The sequence below is a fragment of the Scyliorhinus torazame genome, chromosome 20 (genome assembly GCF_047496885.1).
Source record: "Scyliorhinus torazame isolate Kashiwa2021f chromosome 20, sScyTor2.1, whole genome shotgun sequence".
Taxonomy (NCBI): domain Eukaryota; kingdom Metazoa; phylum Chordata; class Chondrichthyes; order Carcharhiniformes; family Scyliorhinidae; genus Scyliorhinus; species Scyliorhinus torazame.
This window is the reverse complement of record NC_092726.1, coordinates 4,493,940-4,520,439: the sequence shown is the minus strand read 5'-3', so window position 1 is coordinate 4,520,439 and position 26,500 is coordinate 4,493,940. Positions and strand designations below refer to the sequence as shown.

Sequence of the window (26,500 nt, the reverse complement as noted above, 5' to 3'; positions counted from 1 at the left end):
TCAGTACTGACCCTCTGAAAGTGCGGCACTCCCTCAGTACTGACCCTCTGACAGTACGGCACTCCCTCAGTACTGACCCTCTGACAGTGCAGCACTCCCTCAGTACTGACCCTCTGACAGTGAGGCACTCCCTCAGTACTGACTCTGACAGTGCAGCACTCCCTCAGTACTGACCCTCTGACAGTGCGGCACTCCCTCAGTACTGACCCTCTGACAGTGCAGCACTCCCTCAGCACTGACCCTCTGACAGTGCAGCACTCCCTCAGTACTGACCCTCTGACAGTGCAGCACTCCCTCAGTACTGACCCTCTGACAGTAGCACTCCCTCAGTACTGACCCTCTGACAGTGCGGCACTCCCTCAGTACTGACCCTCTGACAGTGCGGCACTCCCTCAGTACTGACCCTCTGACAGTAGCACTCCCTCAGTACTGACCCTCTGACAGTGCGGCACTCCCTCAGTACTGACCCTCTGACAGTGCAGCACTCCCTCAGTACTGACCCTCTGACAGTACGGCACTCCCTCAGTACTGACCCTCTGACAGTGCGGCGCTCCCTCAGTACTGACCCTCTGACAGTGCGGCGCTCCCTCAGTACTGACCCTCTGACAGTGAGGCACTCCCTCAGTACTGACCCTCTGACAGTGCAGCACTCCCTCAGTACTGACCCTCTGACAGTGCAGCACTCCCTCAGCACTGACCCTCTGACAGTGCAGCACTCCCTCAGTACTGACCCTCTGACAGCGCGGCTCTCCCTCAGTACTGACCCTCTGACAGTGCGGCACTCCCTCAGTACTGACCCTCTGACAGTGCGGCACTCCCTCAGTACTGACCCTCTGACAGTGCGGCACTCCCTCAGTACTGTCCCTCTGACAGTGCGGCACTCCCTCAGCACTGACCCTCTGACAGTGCGGCACTCCCTCAGTACTGACCCTCTGACAGTGCAGCACTCCCTCAGTACTGACCCTCTGACAGTGCAGCACTCCCTCAGTACTGACCCTCTGACAGTGCAGCACTCCCTCAGTACTGACCTTCTGACAGTGCGGCACTCCCTCAGTACTGACTCTCTGACAGTGCAGCACTCCCTCAGCACTGACCCTCTGACAGTGCGGCACTCCCTCAGTACTGACCCTCTGACAGTGCGGCGCTCCCTCAGTACTGACCCTCTGACAGTGCAGCACTCCCTCAGTACTGACCCTCTGACAGTGCAGCACTCCCTCAGTACTGACCCTCTGACAGTGCGGCACTCCCTCAGTACTGACCCTCTGACAGTGCAGCACTCCCTCAGCACTGACCCTCTGACAGTGCAGCACTCCCTCAGTACTGACCCTCTGACAGTGCAGCACTCCCTCAGTACTGACCCTCTGACAGTGCAGCACTCCCTCAGTACTGACCCTCTGACAGTAGCACTCCCTCAGTACTGACCCTCTGACAGTGCGGCACTCCCTCAGTACTGACCCTCTGACAGTAGCACTCCCTCAGTACTGACCCTCTGACAGTGCGGCACTCCCTCAGTACTGACCCTCTGACAGTGCAGCACTCCCTCAGTACTGACCCTCTGACAGTACGGCACTCCCTCAGTACTGACCCTCTGACAGTGCAGCACTCCCTCAGTACTGACCCTCTGACAGTGAGGCACTCCCTCAGTACTGACTCTGACAGTGCAGCACTCCCTCAGTACTGACCCTCTGACAGTGCGGCACTCCCTCAGTACTGACCCTCTGACAGTGCAGCACTCCCTCAGCACTGACCCTCTGACAGTGCAGCACTCCCTCAGTACTGACCCTCTGACAGTGCAGCACTCCCTCAGTACTGACCCTCTGACAGTGCAGCACTCCCTCAGTACTGACCCTCTGACAGTAGCACTCCCTCAGTACTGACCCTCTGACAGTGCGGCACTCCCTCAGTACTGACCCTCTGACAGTGCGGCACTCCCTCAGTACTGACCCTCTGACAGTAGCACTCCCTCAGTACTGACCCTCTGACAGTGCGGCACTCCCTCAGTACTGACCCTCTGACAGTGCAGCACTCCCTCAGTACTGACCCTCTGACAGTACGGCACTCCCTCAGTACTGACCCTCTGACAGTGCGGCGCTCCCTCAGTACTGACCCTCTGACAGTGCGGCGCTCCCTCAGTACTGACCCTCTGACAGTGAGGCACTCCCTCAGTACTGACCCTCTGACAGTGCAGCACTCCCTCAGTACTGACCCTCTGACAGTGCAGCACTCCCTCAGCACTGACCCTCTGACAGTGCAGCACTCCCTCAGTACTGACCCTCTGACAGCGCGGCTCTCCCTCAGTACTGACCCTCTGACAGTGCGGCACTCCCTCAGTACTGACCCTCTGACAGTGCGGCACTCCCTCAGTACTGACCCTCTGACAGTGCGGCACTCCCTCAGTACTGTCCCTCTGACAGTGCGGCACTCCCTCAGCACTGACCCTCTGACAGTGCGGCACTCCCTCAGTACTGACCCTCTGACAGTGCAGCACTCCCTCAGTACTGACCCTCTGACAGTGCAGCACTCCCTCAGTACTGACCCTCTGACAGTGCTGCGCTCCCTCAGCACTGACCCTCTGACAGTGCAGCACTCCCTCAGTACTGACCCTCTGACAGTGCGGCGCTCCCTCAGTACTGACCCTCTGACAGTGCGGCACTCCCTCAGTACTGACCCTCTGACAGTGCGGCACTCCCTCAGTACTGACCCTCTGACAGTGCGGCACTCCCTCAGTACTGACCCTCTGACAGTAGCACTCCCTCAGTACTGACCCTCTGACAGTGCGGCACTCCCTCAGTACTGACCCTCTGACAGTGCAGCACTCCCTCAGTACTGACCCTCTGACAGTACGGCACTCCCTCAGTACTGACCCTCTGACAGTGCGGCGCTCCCTCAGTACTGACCCTCTGACAGTGCGGCGCTCCCTCAGTACTGACCCTCTGACAGTGAGGCACTCCCTCAGTACTGACCCTCTGACAGTGCAGCACTCCCTCAGTACTGACCCTCTGACAGTGCAGCACTCCCTCAGCACTGACCCTCTGACAGTGCAGCACTCCCTCAGTACTGACCCTCTGACAGCGCGGCTCTCCCTCAGTACTGACCCTCTGACAGTGCGGCACTCCCTCAGTACTGACCCTCTGACAGTGCGGCACTCCCTCAGTACTGACCCTCTGACAGTGCAGCACTCCCTCAGTACTGTCCCTCTGACAGTGCGGCACTCCCTCAGCACTGACCCTCTGACAGTGCGGCACTCCCTCAGTACTGACCCTCTGACAGTGCAGCACTCCCTCAGTACTGACCCTCTGACAGTGCAGCACTCCCTCAGTACTGACCCTCTGACAGTGCTGCGCTCCCTCAGCACTGACCCTCTGACAGTGCAGCACTCCCTCAGTACTGACCCTCTGACAGTGCGGCGCTCCCTCAGTACTGACCCTCTGACAGTGCGGCACTCCCTCAGTACTGACCCTCTGACAGTGCGGCACTCCCTCAGTACTGACCCTCTGACAGTGCGGCACTCCCTCAGTACTGACGCTCTGACAGTGCGGCACTCCCTCAGTACTGACCCTCTGACAGTGCAGCACTCCCTCAGTACTGACCCTCTGACAGTGCGGCACTCCCTCAGTACTGACCCTCTGACAGCGCGGCACTCCCTCAGTACTGACCCTCTGACAGTGCAGCACTCCCTCAGTACTGACCCTCTGACAGTGCGGCACTCCCTCAGTACTGACGCTCTGACAGTGCGGCACTCCCTCAGTACTGACCCTCTGACAGTGCAGCACTCCCTCAGTACTGACCCTCTGACAGTGCGGCACTCCCTCAGTACTGACCCTCTGACAGCACCAGTGATTGTGCAAATAGGGGATAAATTTTGCAAAGAATCTGAAGCAATTGTGTCTCCCGATGGAATGAGAAGGACAAAATCCACATTCCTCGGCAGAAATGCAGAGGGTCGAACAATTCTTAACGCAGTCCAGCTGACTGTGCATGTCTGATGTAATGGGCCAGGGTTTCGAGAACCCCAAAGTGTATCATGGAGGTCACCTGACCCACAACTTTTAATAGATTGTGGTATGGGGAGCACACGGCCCACTCTACAGGTGTGGGACAGCAGAAATGGAAAAGTATTTTTAAAGCAAAACAATGTTTATTCTATGAACTCAAGTTAACCCTTTTGAAACATACAGTGAACTTAGCAACCATCAATTCAAATACAACCCACAAAGAATACAACACTAAGTAATGCTTAAGCTGTGCTTTTAACATCCAGAAGACTTTAAAAACCTTCAAAACAGAAAGGCATCAGGCTTAACTTCACGACTGAGAACATTTATAATTCTGAATTCACCAAATGATCAAGAGATAGTCTTTTCATGGCAGAGAGAACAGCAGTACAGCTGCTCCGTCTGGCTTCAACTCCAACACTGAAAACAAAACTAACACACACCCTGCAGCAAACAGCCTAAAAAAGTAAAAAGCTGACAGACAGCCCAGCTCCACCCACTCTCTGACATCACTGCAGTAATAAACACCCATTTCTTAAAGGTACTCTCACTACAGATATTTATATACACACCCATTTATAAACACCCATTTCTTAAAGGTACTCTCACATGACACTGAAGAGACAACTTAATCATCAACATCAACTGCAGCATTTAATGACAGAAGCACTCACTCCATGAAGGGGACGAGACGTAGATGGCAACTGGCTTGGGATGAGTAATGGTGTACCACCGCTTGAGGAATTGTGCACCCATGCATAACGCTCCAATGCCTCCGGGTGTTTGTATGCTGTCAGCCTGAGCGAGAGGGCAGTTATTGAGAAGAGGACGGTTAGCAATCTCACATTCATTTCCCTGTTCCCTGCTTGTTACTGTGTCACTCAGCGCCCACTGGACGCACCTCCCCAAGTTGGAGTGTGCATGGCCGGAAGGCCAGCGTTTCTCGCCCATCCCTGCTTGCCCCCAAACCGAGTGTGTCAATTTCAGAGCGGGGGTGGGGGCGGGGTGGGGCGCAGTTAAGAATCTCCCACATCGCTGTGTGGGTCGGGAGTAAAATGTGGGCCGGACCGGGTGAGGACGGTAGATTTCCTTCCCGAAAGAGGCATTAGTGAACTGAATGGGTTTTGACGACCATCGCTATTTTGGAGAGTTATTCACTGAATTTTAATTCCCATCGGTTTCCGAGGTGGGATTTGAACCTGAAACCTGAGAACGTTCGCCTGGTGCCTGTGCATCACCCAACTGAAGTTGCTGGTGTGCCGTCACCTCATCCAGCTTTGGAGAAGCCATCAGAAAAATGTGGTTTGCTGAAAGCGGTGGGTTTGAGGAGCGTCTTCGGAGAGGGGGAGAGTGATTGGGTGGGAATTCTGGAGTGTTTGGACGCAGGGTGACTGAGGACATGACCTGCCCCTGCGTAAACCCAGGGACCCCACCGCACAACACTTCTCAATTCGAACCGAGCTTCGGGACTGTCTTGTTTCAAACATGGGGAGAAATGTGAGGGGAAAGCTGTTGTGAATTTGAGAAGTCTTTGTTTTTGGTTGGCGGAGTTGATGAGGGGGAGCCAGTGGATGTGGTGTGTTTGGACTTTCAGGAAGCTTTCGACAAAGTCCCACACAAACGATTAGTGTGTAAAATTAAAGCGTGTGGCATTGGGGGCAGTGCATTGAGATAGATAGAAAACTGGTTTGCAGACAGGGAAAAAAAAGAGTACAAATTAACATCCTTTTCAAATTGGCAGGTAGTGACTAGTGGGGTACCAGAGGGATCGGTGCTGGGACTCTAACTGTAGACATTATATTTTTCATGATTTAGACGAGGGAACCAAATTAAACATTTCCAAATTTGCAGATGACACCAAGTTGGGTGGGAGGGTGAGCTGTGAGGAGTATACAGAGATGCTTCAGTGTGATTTGGACAAGTTGAGTGAGTGGACACATGAATGGCAGGTGCTGTAAAATTGTGGATAATTGTGAGATTATCCACTTTGGTCGCAAAAACGAGAAGGCAGATTATTATCTGAATGGCCGTAAGTTAGGAGAGGGGAACATAAGAACAAGGAGCAGGAGTAGGCCATCTGGCCCCTCGAGCCTGCTCCACCATTCAATGAGATCATGGCTGATCTTTTGTGGACTCAGCTCCACTTTCCGGCCCGAACACCATAACCCTTAATCCCTTTATTCTTCAAAAAACTATCTATCTTTATCTTAAAAACATTTAATGAAGGAGCCTCAACTGCTTCACTGGGCAAGGATTTCCATAGATTCACAACCCTTTGGGTGAAGAAGTTCCTCCTAAACTCAGTCCTAAATCTACTTCCCCTTATTTTGAGGCTATGCCCCCTAGTTCTGCTTTCACCCGCCAGTGGAAACAACCTGCCCGCATCTATCCTATCTATTCCCTTCATCATTTTATATGTTTCTATAAAATCCCCCCTCATCCTTCTAAATTCCAACGAGTACAGTCCCAGTCTACTCAACCTCTCCTCGTAATCCAACCCTTTCAGGTCTGGGATTAAACTAGTGAATCTCCTCTGCACACCCTCCAGTACCAGTACGTCCTTTCTCAAGTAAGGAGACCAAAACTGAACACAATACTCCAGGTGTGGCCTCACTAACACCTTATACAATTGCAGCATAACCTCCCGAGTCTTAAACTCCATCCCTCTAGCAATGAAGGACAAAATTCCATTTGCCTTCTTAATCACCTGTTGCACCTGTAAACCAACTTTTTGCGACTCATGCACTAGCACACCCAGGTCTCTCTGCACAGCAGCATGTTTTAATATTTTATCATTTAAATAATAATCCCTTTTGCTGTTATTCCTACCAAAATGGATAACCTCACATTTGTCAACATTGTATTCCATCTGCCAGAGCCTAGCCCATTCACTTAGTCTATCCAAATCCCTCTGCAGACTTCCAGTATCCTCTGCACTTTTTGCTTTACCACTTATCTTAGTGTCGTCTGCAAACTTGGACACATTGCCCTTGGTCCCCAACTCCAAATCATCTATGTAAATTGTGAACAGTTGTGGGCCCAACACTGATCCCTGAGGGACACCACTAGCTACTGATTGCCAACCAGAGAAACACCCATTAATCCCCACTCTTTGCTTTCTATTAATTAACCAATCCTCTATCCATGCTCCTACTTTCCCCTTAATGCCATGCATCTTTATCTTATGCAGTAACCTTTTGTGTGGCACCTTGTCAAAGACTTTCTGGAAATCCAGATATACCACATCCATTGGCTCCCCGTTATCTACCGCACTGGTAATGTCCTCAAAAAATTCCACTAAATTAGTTAGGCACGACCTGCCCTTTATGAACCCATGCTGTGTCTGCCCAATGGGACAATTTCCATACAGATGCCTCGCTATTTCTTCCTTGATGATAGATTCCAGCATCTTCCCTACTACCGAAGTTAAGCTCACTGGCCTATAATTACCCGCTTTCTGTCTACCTCCTTTTTTAAACAGTGGTGTCACGTTTGCTAATTTCCAATCCGCCAGGACCACCCCAGAGTCTAGTGAATTTTGGTAAATTATCACTAGTGCATTTGCAATTTCCCTAGCCATCTCTTTTAGCACTTTGGGATGCATTCCATCAGGGCCAGGAGACTTGTCTACCTTTAGCCCCATTAGCTTGCCCATCACTACCTCCTTGGTGATAACAATCCTCTCAATGTCCTCACCTGTCATTGCCTCATTTCCATCAGTCACTGGCATGTTATTTGTGTCTTCCACTGTGAAGACTGACCCAAAAAACCTGTTCAGTTCCTCAGCCATTTCCTCATCTCCCATTATTAAATCGCCCTTCTCATCCTCTAAAGGACCAATATTTACCTTAGCCACTCTTTTTTGTTTTATGTATTTGTAGAAACTTTTACTATCTGTTTTTATATTCTGAGCAAGTTTACTCTCATAATCTATCTTACTCTTCTTTATAGCTTTTTTAGTAGCTTTCTGTTGCCCCCTAAAGAGTTCCCAGTCCTCTAGTCTCCCACTAATCTTTGCTACTTTGTATGCTTTTCCCTTCAATTTGATACCCTCCCTTATTTCCTTAGATATCCACGGTCGATTTTCCATTTTTCTACCATCCTTCCTTTTTGTTGGTATAAACCTTTGCTGAGCACTGTGAAAAATCACTTGGAAGGTTCTCCACTGTTCCTCAACTGTTTCACCATAAAGTCTTTGCTTCCAGTCTACCTTAGCTAGTTCTTCTCTCATCCCATTGTAATCTCCTTTGTTTAAGCGCAAAACACTGGTGCTTGATTTTATCTTCTCACCCTCCATCTGTATTTTAAATTCCACCATATTGTGATCGCTCCTTCTGAGAGGATCCCTAACTATGAGATCCTGAATCAATCCTGTCTCATTACACAGGACCAGATCTTGGACCGCTTGTTCCCTCGTAGGTTCCATCACATACTGTTCTCGGAAACTATCGCGGATACATTCTATAAACTCCTCCTCAGGGCAGCACGGTAGCATTGTGGATAGCACAATTGCTTCACAGCTCCAGGGTCCCGGGTTCGATTCCCGGCTTGGGTCACTGTCTGTGCGGAGTCTGCACGGTCTCCCCGTGTTTGCGTGGGTTTCCTCCGGGTGCTCCGGTTTCCTCCCACGGTCCAAAGATGTGCAGGTTAGGTGGATTGGCCATGCTAAATCGCCCTTCATGTCCAAAATTGCCCTTAATGTTGGGTGGGGTTACTGGGTTATGGGGATAGGGTGGAGGTGTGGACCTTGGGTAGGGTGCTCTTTCCAAGAGCCGGTGCAGACTCGATGGGCCGAATGGCCTCCTTCTGCACTGTAAATTCTATGAAATTCCATGAAATTCAAGGCTGCCTTGACCGACCTGGTTAAACCAATCGACATGTAGATTAAAATCCCCCATGATAACTGCTGTACCATTTCTACATGCATCTGTTATTTCTTTGTTTATTGCCTGCCCCACCATAATGTTACTATTTGGTGGCCTATAGACTACTCTTATCAGTGACTTTTTCACCTTACTATTCCTGATTTCCACCCAAATGGATTCAACCTTATCCTCCATAGCACCGATGTCATCCCTTACTGTTGCCCGGATGTCATCCTTAAATAACAGAGCTACACCACCTCCCTTACCATCCACTCTGTCCTTCCAAAAAGTTTGATACCCTCGGATATTTAACTCCCAGTCGTGACCATCCTTTAACCATGTTTCAGTAATGGCCACTAAATCATAGTCATTCACGATGATTTGCACCATCAACTCATTTACCTTATTCCGAATACGACGAGCATTCAGGTAAAGTACACTTATGTTGGTTTTTATACCTCTGTTCTGAATCTTAACACCTCGATCAGTAACCTCTCCTAAGTTATATTTCCTCTTAAACTTTCTCCTAATTTTCCTTGTCGTTGAACCCATATCTTCCTGTAACAACCTGCCGCGTCGCTTACCATTAATGTTTTCACTTCCCGTTTTATTCCTTTTAGTATTCCTGGTCCTATTCACTGAGCTCCCCTCAGTCACTGTACCTTGTACTGTTGCCCTTTTTGATTTTTGACTATGGCTTCTCTGCCTTACACTTTCCCCCTTACTGCCTTTTATTTCTGTCCCTGTTTTACTACCTTCCAACTTCCTGCATCGGTTCCCATCCCCCTGCCACATTAGTTTAAACTCTCCCCAACAGCTCTAGCAAACCCCCCCCCCTAGGACATTGGTTCCAGTCCTGACCAGGTGCAGACCGTCCGGTTTGTACTGGTCCCACCTCCCCCAGAACCGGTTCCAATGCCCCAGGAATTTGAATCCCTCCCTCTTGCACCATCTCTCGAGCCACGCATTCATCCTCTCTATCCTGACGGTCCTACTCTGACTAGCTCGTGGCACTGGTAGCAATCCTAAGATTACTACCTTTGAGGTCCTACTTTTTAGTTTAACTCCTAACTCCCTGAATTCAGCTTGTAGGACCTTGTCCTGTTTTGTATCTATATCGTTGGTGCCTATGTGCACCACGACAGCTGGCTGTTCACCCCCCCCCCCCCCCCAACCCCAGAATGTCCTGCAGCCGCTCCGAGACATCCTTGACCCTTGCACCAGGGAGGCAACATACCATCCTGGAGTCTCGATTGCGTCCGCAGAACCGCCTGTCTATTCCCCTTACGATTGAGTCCCCTATCACTATAGCCCTGCCATTCTTCTTCCTGCCCAGCTGCGCAGCAGAGCCAGCCACGGTGCCATGAACCTGGCTGCTGCTGCCTTCCCCTGGTGAGCATCTCCCTCAACAGTATCCAAAATGGTATATCTGTTTTGCAGGGAGATGACCGCAGGGGACACCTGCACTGCCTTCCTAACGTGCAAGGAGACCCGGGTGTCCTCGTACACCAGTCACTGAAGGTAAACATGCAGGTACAGCAGGCGGTAAAGATGGTAAATTATATGCTAGCCTTCATACCGAGAGGATTTGAGTACAGGAGCTGGGATGTCTTGCTGCAATTACACAGGGCCTTGGTGAGGCTACACTTGGAGTATTGTGGGCAGTTTTGGTGTCCTGACCTGAGGAAGGATGTTCTTGCTCCTGAGGGAGCACAGCGAAGGTTTACCAGGCTGATTCCTGGGATGGCGGGACTGACGTACGAGGAGAGACTAAATCGGTTAGGATTGTTCTCGCTGGAGTTCAGAAGAATGGGGGGGGAATCTCATAGAAACCTATAAAATTCTCACAGGATTGGACAGGTAGATGCAGGAAGGATGTTCCCGATGGTGGGGGGTGCCTAGAACTAGGGGTCACAGTCTGAGGATACGGGGGAGACCATTTAGGACAGAGAGGAGGAGAAACTCAATGAGGAGAGTCAGCCTGGGGAATTTGTTCCCACTGGACGTAGTTGAAGACAAAACATTGTACGCTTTCAAGAGCAGAGCGTGACCAATCCACCTACCCTGTACAGCTTTGGGTTGTGGGGGTGAGACCCACGCAGACACGGGGAGAATGTGCAGAAGCAGTTGGGGTGAAGGGGATGAAAGGATTTGGGGGGGGAAGGCGGGGTCAGACTATTGAGTTGGACGATCAGCCACGATCAGAATGAATGGTCGAGCTGGCTCGATGGGCTCGGTGCCCTCCTCCTGATCCTATTCTGTATTTCTACGTTTCCCCCGAGCACACCATCCCTAATCTCCGAGATTACTAAGCAGCTTGACTAACACAACCCGCTGAATCACAGAGGTATACGAAAGGGTGATTCGTGAAGGCCCCGCCTTCTCAACCTCCCCCCTCGCCTGAGGCGTGGTGACCCTCGGGATAAATCAGCACCGGCCAGCTCTCCCCCTCGAAGGGGAAAAGCAGCCTCTGGTCACCTGAGACTGTGGCGACTTTACCTTCCCTTCACTAAAACTGAGAGGCGATAACGATCGGGAGAAGGGTGCTCACCCTATTCGTGCTCACTATTTTCGCCACAAAGGGAAGGTTGTTGACCTGAATCAGCTGATGAAGGAATTTGATCGGGTCAACAGAGAGAAGATGTAACTCGGGGCTGTGAAGACAAGACGGTCACTGATACATCGTCTGGGGAATTCAGGAGAAACCTCTTCACCCAGAGCGTGGAGCCATAACACCTGTAACAGCCTCCCCGAACAGGCGGCGGAATGTGGCGACTAGGGGCTTTTCACAGTAACTTCACTGAAGCCTACTTGTGACAATAAGCGATTTTCATTTCATTTCATTTCACTCCGGGTGCGTAATGCATTGCAGATGCATTCAAAAGGGAAACCTTCAGGACAACCTTCACTCTCGCCATTCCTCAAGGAAAAAAGCCCCAGCCTGCCCAGCCTCTTAGTTCAAGTCGGGCACGAGCAACTGCTTCTCGACATCCTGTCAATGGAGGCTGGACAGCAGCAGAACAAGGGATGGAGACAGGATGTCAAGTGTGAAGTGACAACTTGCATGACTGCCACCCCAGGAAGACCTGCCCTGGCCACGCCGTGGAACGCTCACCGGTTTTGGTCACGATGAATGTACACGCCCAAACTGATGAAGTGATAGCCAGGAGAGACTTACCCTCTTCTCCACAATGGCGATACTGTCTTTGCCTAATAGCAAAGCAGTGGTTGCCGTGTTGAACTCCTGGAGTCCCCTCACCGGTAGATATTCGTGGCTGAGTGTCGGATCATGGCAGATCTGTCGCTGCACCTTCCTCACCACCGGCAGCGGACACAGCTGGCCATTCTCGGCGTAGTACTCTGCAAGGAAAGCAGAGCACAGAGCCCAGTCACTCCCTCCCCACCATTCAACCCCGCATCTACCTCGCTCACTTTCACATGGCTTCTTGTTTTCGAAGCTCACCACCTTGCTGAAGCGGGATAGGTGAAGCAATGGAGATCGGAAATTTCTGCAGTGTTACCCCAAGTCCCACACCCCTCTCCTGGGTCCCCACAACCTTCTCCTCCTGTACTAAATCTCTTTGTGGCCTCCCTGCCCTGTGGAACTCTCCGTTACTCTTCCTCCAGCATCTTGTGCACACTCGCTCCCGCTCCTTCACCCACCCCCCTGGTGGTCCTAGCTTCAGGCCAGCTTCTCGTTCATACCCCACCCTTTAGCGCTCTCCATTCACCATCCTGCGGAAATCCCGTCCACATTGCTACGTGAGTGCCTTTCTGACCATCAACCTCTCCTCCATGAAGTAATGTGAACGTCTGCATATGGAGTGAGACGGCCTCATTGCTTATCCCGCTCTCTGAGTGTCCACATCTCCCAATGGATCCCACACTGAAACATTCAACCCACTGCAGATAGAAACCTCCAGCTCTTGCAGGCGGGACACGCGGGATTTGTGGAAAGCCACTGTGATCCGTGTGCTGGCTAATGCAACAGCAGAGATTGGGGGATCATCCGGAAACTTCCCAATCTGCTTCCTTCCTGACGGGAAGGGAGCAGCCACATCTGCTGACAATATACAGTTGCCAGCTCCGGTTCAAGGTATATCTGGAGGTTTGACCGCAGGACTTGCCGCCCGCCCAGACTGTAGGATCTTGCTGTGCCCCCCCCCGGGCAGCGGGATCTTGCCGTGCCCCCCCCGGGCTGTGGGATCTTGCCGTGTCAAGGACAGTATTACGGTGGCAGAAAGGACGTTTGATGAGGACACGTCGATTGAGGTAGTATGGGCTGAGGTTAGAACCAGGAAAGGAGAGATCACCCTGTTAGGGGTTTTCTATAGGCCTCCGAAAAGTTCCAGAGATGTAGAGGAAAGGATTGCAAAGATGATTCTGAATAGCTTTTCACAGTAACTTCATTTGAAGCCTACTTGTGACAATAAGCGATTTTCATTTTCATTTTTCGTTGGAGCGAAAGCAACAGGGGAGTTGTTATGGGGGACTTTAACTTTCCAAATATTGACTGGAAACGCGATAGTTCGAGTACTTTAGATGGGTCTGTTTTTGTCCAATGTGTGCAGAAGGGTTTCCTGACACAGTATGTAGATAGGCCAACGAGAGGCGAGGCCATATTGGATTTGGTACTGGGTAATGAACCAGGGCAGGTGTTAGATTTGGAGGTAGGTGAGCACTTTGGTGATAGTGACCACAATTCGATTACGTTTACGTGATGGAAAGGGACAGGTATATACCGCAGGGCAAGAGTTATATCTGGGGGAAAGGCAATTGTGATGTGATGAGGCATGACTTAGGATCCATCGGATGGTGTGGAAAACTGTAGGGGATGGGCACAATGGAAATGTGGAGCTTGTTCAAGGAACAGCTACTGCGTGTCCTTGATAAGTATGTGCCTGTCAGGCAGGGAGGAAGTGGTCGAGCGAGGGAACCGTGGTTTACTAAAGCAGTCGAAACACTTGTCAAGAGGAAGAAGGAGGCTTATGTAAAGGTGAGACATGAAGGTTCAGTTAGGGCGCTCGAGAGTTACAGGTTAGCTAGGAAGGACCTAAAGAGAGAGCTAAGAAGAGCCAGGAGGGGACATGAGAAGTCTTTGGCAGGTAGGATCAAGGATAACCCTAAAGCTTTCTATCGATATGTCAGGAATAAAAGAATGACTCGGGTAAGAGTAGGGCCGGTCAAGGACAGTAGTGGGAAGTTGTGCTTGGAGTCCGAGGAGATAGGAGAGGTGCTAAATGAATATTTTTCGTCAGTATTCACACAGGAAAAAGACAATGTTGTCGAGGAGAATACTGAGATTCAGGCTACTAGACTAGAAGGGCTTGAGGTTCATAAGGAGGTGTTAGCAATTCTGGAAAGTGTGAAAATAGATAAGTCCCATGGGCTAAATGGGATTTATCCTAGGATTCTCTGGGAAGCTAGGGAGGGGATTGCTGAGCCTTTGGCTTTGATCTTTAAGTCATCTTTGTCCACAGGAATAGTGCCAGAAGACTGGAGGATAGCAAATGTTGTCCCCTTGTTCAAGAAGGGGAGTAGAGACAACCCAGGTAACTAAAGACCAGTGAGCCTTACTTCTGTTGTGGGCAAAATCTTGGAAAGGTTTATAAGAGATAGGATGTATAATCATCTGGAAAGGAATAATTTGATTAGAGATAGTCAACACGGTTTTGTGAAGGGTAGGTCGTGCCTCACAAACCTTACTGAGTTCTTTGAGAAGGTGACCAAACAGGTAGACTAGGGTAAAGCAGTTGATGTGGTGTATATGGATTTCAGTAAAGCGTTTGATAAGGTTCCCCACGGTAGGCTACTGCAGAAAATACGGAAGCATGGGATTCAGGGTGATTTAGCAGTTTGGATCAGAAATTGGCTAGCTGGAAGAAAACAAAGGGTGGTGGTTGATGGGAAATGTTCAGACTGGAGTCCAGTTACTAGTGGTGTACCAGAAGGATCTGTTTGGGGGCCACTGCTGTTTGTCATTTTTATAAATGACCTGGAGGAGGGCGTAGAAGGATGGGTGAGTAAATTTGCAGATGACACTAAAGTCGGTGGAGTTGTGGACAGTGAGGAAGGATGTAGCAGGTTACAGAGGGACATAGATAAGCTGCAGCGCTGGGCTGAGAGGTGGCAAATGGAGTTTAATGCAGAAAAGTGTGAGGTGATTCATTTTGGAAGGAATAACAGGAAGACAGAGTATTGGGCTGATGGTAAGATTCTTGGCAGTGTGGATGAGCAGTGTGGAGAGCTAAGACGAGCAAGGAGGGGACATGAGAAGTATTTGGCAGGTAGGATCAAGGAAAACCCAAAAGCTTTCTATAGGTATGTCAGGAATAAGCAAATGACTAGGGTAAGAGTAGGGCCAGTCAAGGACAGGGATGGGAAGTTGTGTGTGCAGTCTGAAGAGATAGGCGAGCTACTAAATGAATATTTTTCGTCAGTATTCACTCAGGAAAAAGATAATGTTGTGGAGGAGAATGCTGAGACCCAGGCTATTAGAATAGATGGCATTGAGGTACGGAGGGAAGAGGTGTTGGCAATTCTGGACAGGCTGAAAATAGGTAAGTCCCCGGGGCCTGATGGGATTTATCCTAGGATTCTCTGGGAGGCCAGGGAAGAGATTGCTGGACGTTTGGCTTTGATTTTTATGCCATCATTGGCTACAGGAATAGTGCCAGAGGACGGGAGGATAGCAAATGTGGTCCCGTTGTTCAAAAAGGGGAGCAGAGACAACCCCGGTAACTATAGACCGGTGAGCCTCACGTCTGTAGTGGGTAAAGTCTTGGAGGGGATTATAAGAGACAAGCTTTCTAATCATCTAGATAGGAATAATATGATCAGGGATAGTCAGCATGGCTTTGTAAAGGGTAGGTCATGCCTCACAAACCTTATCGAGTTCTTTGAGAAGGTGACTGAACAGGTAGACGAGGGTAGAGCAGTTGATGTGGTGTATATGGATTTCAGCAAAGCGTTTGATAAGGTTCCCCACGGTAGGCTATTGCAGAAAATACGGAGGCTGGGGATTGAGGGTGATTTAGAGATGTGGATCAGAAATTGGCTAGCTGAAAGAAGACAGAGGGTGGTGGTTGATGGGAAATGTTCAGAATGGAGTACAGTCACAAGTGGAGTACCACAAGGATCTGTTCTGGGGCCGTTGCTGTTTGTCATTTTTATCAATGACCTAGAGGAAGGCGCAGAAGGGTGGGTGAGTAAATTTGCAGACGACACTAAAGTCAGTGGTGTTGTCGACAGTGAGGAAGGATGTAGCAGGTTACAGAGGGACATAGATAAGCTGCAGAGCTGGGCTGAGAGGTGGCAAATGGAGTTTAATGTAGAGAAGTGTGAGGTGATTCACTTTGGAAGGAATAACAGGAATGCGGAATATTTGGCTAATGGTAAAGTTCTTGGAAGTGTGGATGAGCAGAGGGATCTAGGTGTCCATGTACATAGATCCCTGAAAGTTGCCACCCAGGTTGAGAGGGTTGTTAAGAAGGTGTACGGTGTGTTAGCCTTTATTGGTAGAGGGATTGAGTTTCGGAGCCATGAGGTCATGTTGTAGCTATACAACATTCTGGTGCGGCCGCATTTGGAGTATTGCGTACAGTTCTGGTCACCGCATTATAGGAAGGACGTGGAGGCTTTGGAGCGGGTGCAGAGGAGATTTACCAGGATGTTGCCTGGTATGGAGGGAAAATCTTATGAGGAAAGGCTGATGGACTTGAGGTTGTTTTCGTTGGAGAGAAGAAGGTTAAGAGGAGACTTAATAGAGACATACAAAATGATCAGGGGGTTAGATAGGGTGGACAGTGAGAGCCTTCTCCCGCGGATGGAAATGGCTGGCACAAGGGGACATAGCTTTAAACTGAGGGGTAATAGATATAGGACAGAGGTCAGAGGTAGGTTCTTTACGCAAAGAGTGGTGAGGCCGTGGAATGCCCTACCTGCTACAGTAGTGAACTCGCCAACATTGAGGGCATTTAAAAGTTTATTGGATAAACATATGGATGATAATGGCATAGTGTAGATTAGATGGCTTTTGTTTTGGTGCAACATCGTGGGCCGAAGGGCCTGTACTGATCTGCATCGTTCTATGTTCTATGTTCTATATCTTGGTGTCCATGTACATAGATCTCTGAAAGTTGCCACCCAGGTTGAGAGGGTTGTCAAGAAGACGTACGATGTGTTAGCTTTTATTGGTAGAGGGATTGAGTTTCGGAGCCATGAGATCATGTTGCAGCTGTACAAAACTCTGGTGCGGCCGCATTTGGAGTATTGCGTGCAATTCTGGTCGCCGCATTATAGGAAGGATGTGGAAGCTTTGGAAAGGGTGCAGAGGAGATTTACCAGAATGTTGCCTGGTATGGAGGGAAGATCTTATGAGGAAAGGCTGAGGGACCTGAGGCTGTTTTCGTTAGAGAGAAGAAGGTTAAGAGGTGACTTAATTGAGGCATACAAGATGATCAGAGGATTGGATAGGGTGGACAGTGAGAGCCTTTTTCCTCGGATGGTGAAGTCTAGCACGAGGGGACATAGCTTTAAATTGAGGGGAGATAGATATAGGACAGATGTCAGAGGTAGGTTCTTTACTCAGAGAGTAGTAAGGGTGTGGAATGCCCTGCCTGCAACAGTAGTGGACTCGCCAACACTAAGGGCATTCAAATGGTCATGTGGGAGTGGGAGCTTCCCCAATGAGGGGGGGCGGAGAAACCATTAGTAAACTCCTAGTATAAATAAAGCTGGCCAGTTTGGAACCAGCAGGAAGAAGTGTGCAGCAAGGGAAGTTGCTGCTGCTGTTATATATATATGTTATAGTAAATAAATGTTATTACTTTGTATCCTTAAAACTCGTGCTGGATTCTTCGTGGCCCTTACAATATGGACGATAAGGGAATAGTGTAGATGGGCTTTAGAGTGGTTTCACAGGTCGGCGCAACATCGAGGGCCGAAGGGCCTGTACTGCGCTGTAATGTTCTATGTTCTATGTGATCCCCACCAGGGCTGTGGGATCTTGCTGTGCCCCCCCCCGGGCAGTGGGATCTTGCCGTGCCCCCCGGGCAGTGGGATCTTGCTGTGCCCCCCCCCCGGGCAGTGGGATCTTGCCGTGCCCCCGGGCAGTGGGATCTTGCCGTGCCCCCCGGGCAGTGGGATCTTGCTGTGACCCACCCCCCCAGGCAGTGGGATCTTGCCGTGCCCCCGGGCAGTGGGATCTTGCTGTGTCCCCCCCCCAGGCAGTGGGATCTTGCCGTGCCCCCGGGCAGTGGGATCTTGCCGTGCCCCCCGGGCAGTAGGATCATGCTGTGCCCCGGGGCAGTCGGATCTTGCTGTGCCCCCGGCCTGTGGGATCTTGCCGTGCCCCCGGGCAGTGGGATCTTGCTGTGACCCACCCCCCCAGGCAGTGGGATCTTGCCGTGCCCCCGGGCAATGGGAGCTTGCCGTGCCCCCCGGGCAGTGGGCGGGCAGTGGGATCTTGCTGTGCCCCCCCCCCCGGGCAGTAGGATCTTGCTGTGCCCCCCGGGCAGTCGGATCTTGCTGTGCCCCAGGCCTGTGGGATCTTGCCGTGCCCCTGGGCAGTCGGATCTTGCTGTGCTCGCCCCCCCCCCCCCCCCCTGGCAGTGGGATCTTGCCGTGCCCCCCCGGGCAGTGGGATCTTGCCGTGCGCCCCCCCCGGGCAGTGGGATCTTGCCATGCCCCCCCCCCGGGCAGTGGGATCTTGCCGTGCCCCCCCCCGGGCAGTGGGATCTTGCCGTGCCCCCCCCCCCCGGGCAGTGGGATCTTGCCGTGCCCCCCCCCCCCCGGGCAGTGGGATCTTGCGGTGCCCCCCCCCCCGGGCAGTGGGATCTTGCCGTGCCACCCCCCCCCCCGGGCAGTGGGATCTTGCCGTGCCCCCCCCGGGCAGTGGGATCTTGCCGTGCCCCCCCCCCACCCGGGCAGTTGGATCTTGCCGTGCCCCCCCCGGGCAGTGGGATCTTGCCGTGCCCCCCCCGGGCTGTGGGATCTTGCCGTGCCCCCCCCCCGGGCAGTGGGATCTTGCCGTGCCCCCCCCTCCCCGGGCAGTGGGATCTTGCCGTGCCCCCCGCGCCCGGGCAGTGGGATCGTGCCGTGCCCCCCCCCCGGGCTGTGGGATCTTGCTGTGCCCCCCCGGGCAGTGGGATCTTGCCGTGCCCCCCCTGGGCAGTGGGATCTTGCCGTGCCCCCCCCCCCCGGGCAGTGGGATCTTGCCGTGCCCCCCCCGGGCAGTGGGATCTTGCCATGCCCCCCCCCCCCCGGGCAGTGGGATCTTGCCGTGCCCCCCGGGCTGTGGGATCTTGCCGTGCCCCCCCCCCAGGCTGTGGGATCTTGCCGTGCCCCCCCCCCCCAGGCAGTGGGATCTTGCCGTGCCCCCCCCCGGGCAGTGGGACCTTGCCGTGCCCCCCCCCGGGCAGTGGGATCTTGCCGTGCCCCCCCCCCCCGGGCAGTGGGATCGTGCCGTGCCCCCCCCGGGCAGTGGGATCTTGCCATGCCCCCCCCCGGGCAGTGGGATCTTGCCGTGCCCCCGGGCTGTGGGATCTTGCCGTGCCCCCCCCCCCAGGCTGTGGGATCTTGCCGTGCCCCCCCCCCCCGGGCAGTGGGATCTTGCCGTGCCCCCCCCCGGGCAGTGGGATCTTGCCGTGCCCCCCCCGGGCAGTGGGATTGTGCCGTGCCCCCCCCGGGCAGTGGGATCTTGCCGTGCCCCCCCCCCCGGGCAGTGGGATCTTGCCATGCCCCCCCCCGGGCAGTGGGATCTTGCCGTGCCCCCCCGGGCTGTGGGATCTTGCCGTGCCCCCCCCCCCAGGCTGTGGGATCTTGCCGTGCCCCCCCCCCGGGCTGTGGGATCTTGCCGTGCCCCCCCCCCGGGCAGTGGGATCTTGCCATGCCCCCCCCCCCGGGCAGTGGGATCGTGCCGTGCCCCCCCCGGGCAGTGGGATCTTGCCGTGCCCCCCCCCGGGCAGTGGGATCTTGCCATGCCCCCCCCCCCGGGCAGTGGGATCGTGCCGTGCCCCCCCCGGGCAGTGGGATCTTGCCGTGCCCCCCCCCCGGGCAGTGGGATCTTGCCGTGCCCCCCCCGGGCAGTGGGATCTTGCCGTGCCCCCCCCGGGCAGTGGCATCTTGCCGTGCCCCCCCTCCGGGAAGTGGGATATTGCTGTGCCCCCCCCCCCCGGGCAGTGGGATATTGCTGTGCCCCCCCCCGGGCAGTGGGATCTTGCCGTGCCCCCCCCGGGCAGTGGGATATTGCTGTGCTCCCCCCCCGGACAGTGGGATATTGCCGTGCCCCCCGGGCTGTGGGATCTTGCCGTGCCCCCCCCCCCCGGGCTGTGGGATATTGCTGTGCCCCCCCCCGGGCAGTGGGATCTTGCCGTGCCCCCCCCCCGGGCAGTGGGATATTGCTGTGCCCCCCCCCCCCGGGCAGTGGGATATTGCCGTGCCCCCCGGGCTGTGGGATCTTGCCGTGCCCCCCCCCCCGGGCTGTGGGATCTTGCCGTGCCCCCCCCCCCCGGGCAGTGGGATCTTGCCGTGCCCCCCCCCCGCGGGCAGTGGGATCTTGCCGTGCCCCCCGGGCAGTGGGATATTGCCGTGCCCCCCCCCCGGGCAGTGGGATATTGCTGTGCCCCCCCCCCCCCCCCCCGGGCTGTGGGATCTTGCCGTGCCACCCAGGCTGTGGGATCTTGCCGTGCCCCCCCCCCCGGGCAGTGGGATATTGCTGTCCCCCCCCCCCCCCGGGCAGTGGGATCTTGCCGTGCCCCCCGGGCTGTGGGATCTTGCCGTGCCCCCCCCCCCCCGGGCAGTGGGATCTTGCCGTGCCCCCCCCCCCCCCGGGCAGTGGGATCTTGCCGTGCCCCCCACCCCCCCCCCCCCGGGCAGTGGGATCTTGCCGTGCCCCCCCCCCCCCGGGCAGTGGGATCTTGCCGTGCCCCCCCCCCCCCCGGGCTGTGGGATCTTGCCGTGCCCCCCCCCCCCCGGGCAGTGGGATCTTGCCGTGCCCCCCCCCCCCCCCGGGCAGTGGGATCTTGCCGTGCCCCCCCCGGGCAGTGGGATCTTGCCGTGCCCCCCCCGGGCAGTGGGATCTTGCCGTGCCCCCCCCGGGCAGTGGCATCTTGCCGTGCCCCCCCTCCGGGAAGTGGGATATTGCTGTGCCCCCCCCCCCCCGGGCAGTGGGATATTGCTGTGCCCCCCCCCGGGCAGTGGGATCTTGCCGTGCCCCCCCCGGGCAGTGGGATATTGCTGTGCTCCCCCCCCGGGCAGTGGGATATTGCCGTGCCCCCCGGGCTGTGGGATCTTGCCGTGCCCCCCCCCCCGGGCTGTGGGATATTGCTGTGCCCCCCCCCGGGGCAGTGGGATCTTGCCGTGCCCCCCCCCGGGCAGTGGGATATTGCTGTGCCCCCCCCCCCCCCCGGGCAGTGGGATATTGCCGTGCCCCCCGGGCTGTGGGATCTTGCCGTGCCCCCCCCCCGGGCAGTGGGATATTGCTGTCCCCCCCCCCCCCCGGGCAGTGGGATCTTGCCGTGCCCCCCGGGCTGTGGGATCTTGCCGTGCCCCCCCCCCCCCCCGGGCAGTGGGATCTTGCCGTGCCCCCCCCCCCCCCCGGGCAGTGGGATCTTGCCGTGCCCCCCACCCCCCCCCCCCCGGGCAGTGGGATCTTGCCGTGCCCCCCCCCCCCGGGCAGTGGGATCTTGCCGTGCCCCCCCCCCCCCCCCGGGCTGTGGGATCTTGCCGTGCCCCCCCCCCGGGCAGTGGGATCTTGCCGTGCCCCCCCCCCCGGGCAGTGGGATCTTGCCGTGCCCCCCCCCCCCGGGCAGTGGGATCTTGCCGTGCCCCCCGGGCTGTGGGATCTTGCCGTGCCCCCCCCCCAGGCTGTGGGATCTTGCCGTGCCCCCCCCCCCCAGGCAGTGGGATCTTGCCGTGCCCCCCCCCCGGGCAGTGGGATCTTGCCGTGCCCCCCCCCGGGCAGTGGGATCTTGCCGTGCCCCCCCCCCCGGGCAGTGGGATCGTGCCGTGCCCCCCCCGGGCAGTGGGATCTTGCCATGCCCCCCCCCCGGGCAGTGGGATCTTGCCGTGCCCCCGGGCTGTGGGATCTTGCCGTGCCCCCCCCCCCAGGCTGTGGGATCTTGCCGTGCCCCCCCCCCCCCGGGCAGTGGGATCTTGCCGTGCCCCCCCCCCGGGCAGTGGGATTGTGCCGTGCCCCCCCCGGGCAGTGGGATCTTGCCGTGCCCCCCCCCCCCGGGCAGTGGGATCTTGCCATGCCCCCCCCGGGCAGTGGGATCTTGCCGTGCCCCGCCGGGCTGTGGGATCTTGCCGTGCCCCCCCCCCAGGCTGTGGGATCTTGCCGTGCCCCCCCCCCGGGCTGTGGGATCTTGCCGTGCCCCCCCCCGGGCAGTGGGATCTTGCCATGCCCCCCCCCCGGGCAGTGGGATCGTGCCGTGCCCCCCCCCGGGCAGTGGGATCTTGCCGTGCCCCCCCCGGGCAGTGGGATCTTGCCATGCCCCCCCCCCCCCCGGGCAGTGGGATCGTGCCGTGCCCCCCCCCGGGCAGTGGGATCTTGCCGTGCCCCCCCGGGCAGTGGCATCTTGCCGTGCCCCCCCTCCGGGAAGTGGGATATTGCTGTGCCCCCCCCCCCCCCCCCGGGCTGTGGGATCTTGCCGTGCCCCCCGGGCTGTGGGATCTTGCCGCGCCCCCCCCCGGGCAGTGGGATATTGCTGTCCCCCCCCCCCGGGCAGTGGGATCTTGCCGTGCCCCCCGGGCTGTGGGATCTTGCCGTGCCCCCCCCCCCCCGGGCAGTGGGATCTTGCCGTGCCCCCCCCCCCCCCGGGCAGTGGGATCTTGCCGTGCCCCCCACCCCCCCCCCCCGGGCAGTGGGATCTTGCCGTGCCCTCCCCCCGGGCAGTGGGATCTTGCCGTGCCCCCCCCCCCCCCCCCGGGCTGTGGGATCTTGCCGTGCCCCCCCCCCGGGCAGTGGGATCTTGCCGTGCCCCCCCCCCCCCCCGGGCAGTGGGATCTTGCCGTGCCCCCCACCCCCCCCCCCCGGGCAGTGGGATCTTGCCGTGCCCCCCCCCCGGGCAGTGGGATCTTGCCGTGCCCCCCCCCCCCCGGGCAGTGGGATCTTGCCGTGCCCCCCCCCCCCCGGGCAGTGGGATCTTGCCGTGCCCCCCGGGCTGTGGGATCTTGCCGTGCCCCCCCCCCCCAGGCTGTGGGATCTTGCCGTGCCCCCCCCCCCCAGGCAGTGGGATCTTGCCGTGCCCCCCCCCGGGCAGTGGGATCTTGCCGTGCCCCCCCCCGGGCAGTGGGATCTTGCCGTGCCCCCCCCCCCGGGCAGTGGGATCGTGCCGTGCCCCCCCCCGGGCAGTGGGATCTTGCCATGCCCCCCCCCCGGGCAGTGGGATCTTGCCGTGCCCCCGGGCTGTGGGATCTTGCCGTGCCCCCCCCCCAGGCTGTGGGATCTTGCCGTGCCCCCCCCGCCCGGGCAGTGGGATCTTGCCGTGCCCCCCCCCGGGCAGTGGGATCTTGCCGTGCCCCCCCCCGGGCAGTGGGATTGTGCCGTGCCCCCCCCCGGGCAGTGGGATCTTGCCGTGCCCCCCCCCCCCGGGCAGTGGGATCTTGCCATGCCCCCCCCGGGCAGTGGGATCTTGCCGTGCCCCCCCGGGCTGTGGGATCTTGCCGTGCCCCCCCCCCCAGGCTGTGGGATCTTGCCGTGCCCCCCCCCCCCCGGGCTGTGGGATCTTGCCGTGCCCCCCCCCAGGCAGTGGGATCTTGCCATGCCCCCCCCCGGGCAGTGGGATCGTGCCGTGCCCCCCCCCGGGCAGTGGGATCTTGCCGTGCCCCCCCCCCCGGGCAGTGGGATCTTGCCATGCCCCCCCCCCCCCCCGGGCAGTGGGATCGTGCCGTGCCCCCCCCGGGCAGTGGGATCTTGCCGTGCCCCCCCCCCGGGCAGTGGGATCTTGCCGTGCCCCCCCCGGGCAGTGGGATCTTGCCGTGCCCCCCCCGGGCAGTGGCATCTTGCCGTGCCCCCCCCTCCGGGAAGTGGGATATTGCTGTGCCCCCCCCCCCCGGGGCAGTGGGATATTGCTCCCGTGCAGTGGGATCTTGCCGTGCCCCCCCCGGGCAGTGGGATATTGCTGTGCTCCCCCCCCCGGGCAGTGGGATATTGCCGTGCCCCCCGGGCTGTGGGATCTTGCCGTGCCCCCCCCCCCGGCTGTGGGATATTGCTGTGCCCCCCCCCGGGCAGTGGGATCTTGCCGTGCCCCCCCCCCGGGCAGTGGGATATTGCTGTGCCCCCCCCCCCCGGGCAGTGGGATATTGCCGTGCCCCCCGGGCTGTGGGATCTTGCCGTGCCCCCCCCCCGGGCTGTGGGATCTTGCCGTGCCCCCCCCCCCCGGGCAGTGGGATCTTGCCGTGCCCCCCCCCCCGCGGGCAGTGGGATCTTGCCGTGCCCCCTGGGCAGTGGGATATTGCCGTGCCCCCCCCCCGGGCAGTGGGATATTGCTGTGCCCCCCCCCCCCCCCCCCCGGGCTGTGGGATCTTGCCGTGCCCCCCCGGGCTGTGGGATCTTGCCGTGCCCCCCCCCCGGGCAGTGGGATATTGCTGTCCCCCCCCCCCCCGGGCAGTGGGATCTTGCCGTGCCCCCCGGGCTGTGGGATCTTGCCGTGCCCCCCCCCCCCCGGGCAGTGGGATCTTGCCGTGCCCCCCCCCCCCCCGGGCAGTGGGATCTTGCCGTGCCCCCCACCCCCCCCCCCCCGGGCAGTGGGATCTTGCCGTGCCCCCCCCCCCGGGCAGTGGGATCTTGCCGTGCCCCCCCCCCTTGGGCTGTGGGATCTTGCCGTGCCCCCCCCCCCGGGCAGTGGGATCTTGCCGTGCCCCCCCCCCCCCCGGGCAGTGGGATCTTGCCGTGCCCCCCCCCCGGGCAGTGGGATCTTGCCGTGCCCCCCCCGGGCAGTGGGATCTTGCCGTGCCCCCCCCGGGCAGTGGCATCTTGCCGTGCCCCCCCTCCGGAAGTGGGATATTGCTGTGCCCCCCCCCCCCGGGCAGTGGGATATTGCTGTGCCCCCCCCCGGGCAGTGGGATCTTGCCGTGCCCCCCCCCGGGCAGTGGGATATTGCTGTGCTCCCCCCCCGGGCAGTGGGATATTGCCGTGCCCCCCGGGCTGTGGGATCTTGCCGTGCCCCCCCCCCCCGGGCTGTGGGATATTGCTGTGCCCCCCCCCGGGCAGTGGGATCTTGCCGTGCCCCCCCCCCGGGCAGTGGGATATTGCTGTGCCCCCCCCCCCGGGCAGTGGGATATTGCCGTGCCCCCCCGGGCTGTGGGATCTTGCCGTGCCCCCCCCCCCGGGCTGTGGGATCTTGCCGTGCCCCCCCCCCGGCAGTGGGATCTTGCCGTGCCCCCCCCCGCGGGCAGTGGGATCTTGCCGTGCCCCCCGGGCAGTGGGATATTGCCGTGCCCCCCCCCCGGCAGTGGGATATTGCTGTGCCCCCCCCCCCCCCGGGCTGTGGCTGTGGGATCTTGCCGTGCCCCCCGGGCTGTGGGATCTTGCCGTGCCCCCCCCCCGGGCAGTGGGATATTGCTGTCCCCCCCCCCCCCGGGCAGTGGGATCTTGCCGTGCCCCTCGGGCTGTGGGATCTTGCCGTGCCCCCCCCCCCCGGGCAGTGGGATCTTGCCGTGCCCCCCCCCGGGCAGTGGGATCTTGCCGTGCCCCCCACCCCCCCCCCCCGGGCAGTGGGATCTTGCCGTGCCCCCCCCCCCGGGCAGTGGGATCTTGCCGTGCCCCCCCCCCCGGGCTGTGGGATCTTGCCGTGCCCCCCCCCCCCGGGCAGTGGGATCTTGCCGTGCCCCCCCCCCCCCCCCGGGCAGTGGGATCTTGCCGTGCCCCCCCCCCCCCCCCGGGCAGTGGGATCTTGCCGTGCCCCCCCCCCCGGGCAGTGGGATATTGCTGTCCCCCCCCCCCCCCCCGGGCAGTGGGATCTTGCCGTGCCCCCCGGGCTGTGGGATCTTGCCGTGCCCCCCCCCCCCGGGCTGTGGGATCTTGCCGTGCCCCCCACCCCCCCCCCCCCCCCCGGGCAGTGGGATCTTGCCGTGCCCCCCCCCCCCGGGCAGTGGGATCTTGCCGTGCCCCCCACCCCCCCCCCCCCCCCCGGGCAGTGGGATCTTGCCGTGCCCCCCCCCCGGGCAGTGGGATCTTGCCGTGCCCCCCCCCCCCCCCGGGCTGTGGGATCTTGCCGTGCCCCCCCCCCCGGGCAGTGGGATCTTGCCGTGCCCCCCCCCCCCCCCGGGCAGTGGGATCTTGCCGTGCCCCCCCCCCCCGGGCAGTGGGATCTTGCCGTGCCCCCCCCCCCCCCCGGGCAGTGGGATCTTGCCGTGCCCCCCCCCCCGGGCAGTGGGATCTTGCTGTGCCCCCCCCCACCCCCGGCAGTGGGATCTTGCCGTGCCCCCCCCCCCGGGCAGTGGGATCTTGCCGTGCCACCCCCCCCCCGGGCAGTGGGATCTTGCCGTGCCCCCCGGGCTGTGGGATCTTGCCGTGCCCCCCCCCCCCGGGCAGTGGGATCTTGCCGTGCCCCCCCCCGGGCAGTGGGATATTGCCGTGCCCCTTACCTCGGTAGCCCAGGTACAGGCGCTGCGGGCTGGGGTCTCCCTGGAAGT

At 58.3% G+C, this 26,500-nt stretch overlaps 1 protein-coding gene across 1 annotated transcript in view; it reads right to left on the bottom strand.

The window, feature by feature from the left end:
- LOC140397067 (aspartate aminotransferase, cytoplasmic-like) overlaps positions 1-26,498 on the bottom strand; it is a gene marked incomplete at its 5' end in the record, with an annotated part of 47,596 nt that extends 21,098 nt beyond the window's left edge. Inside the window, 3 exons of the mRNA XM_072486099.1 lie at positions 4,670-4,793; positions 12,039-12,220; positions 26,453-26,498. Of these exons, the coding sequence (XP_072342200.1) occupies positions 4,670-4,793; positions 12,039-12,220; positions 26,453-26,498 (352 nt within the window). The remainder of the gene's footprint in view (positions 1-4,669; positions 4,794-12,038; positions 12,221-26,452) is intronic.
- Positions 26,499-26,500: the final 2 nt, after the last annotated feature.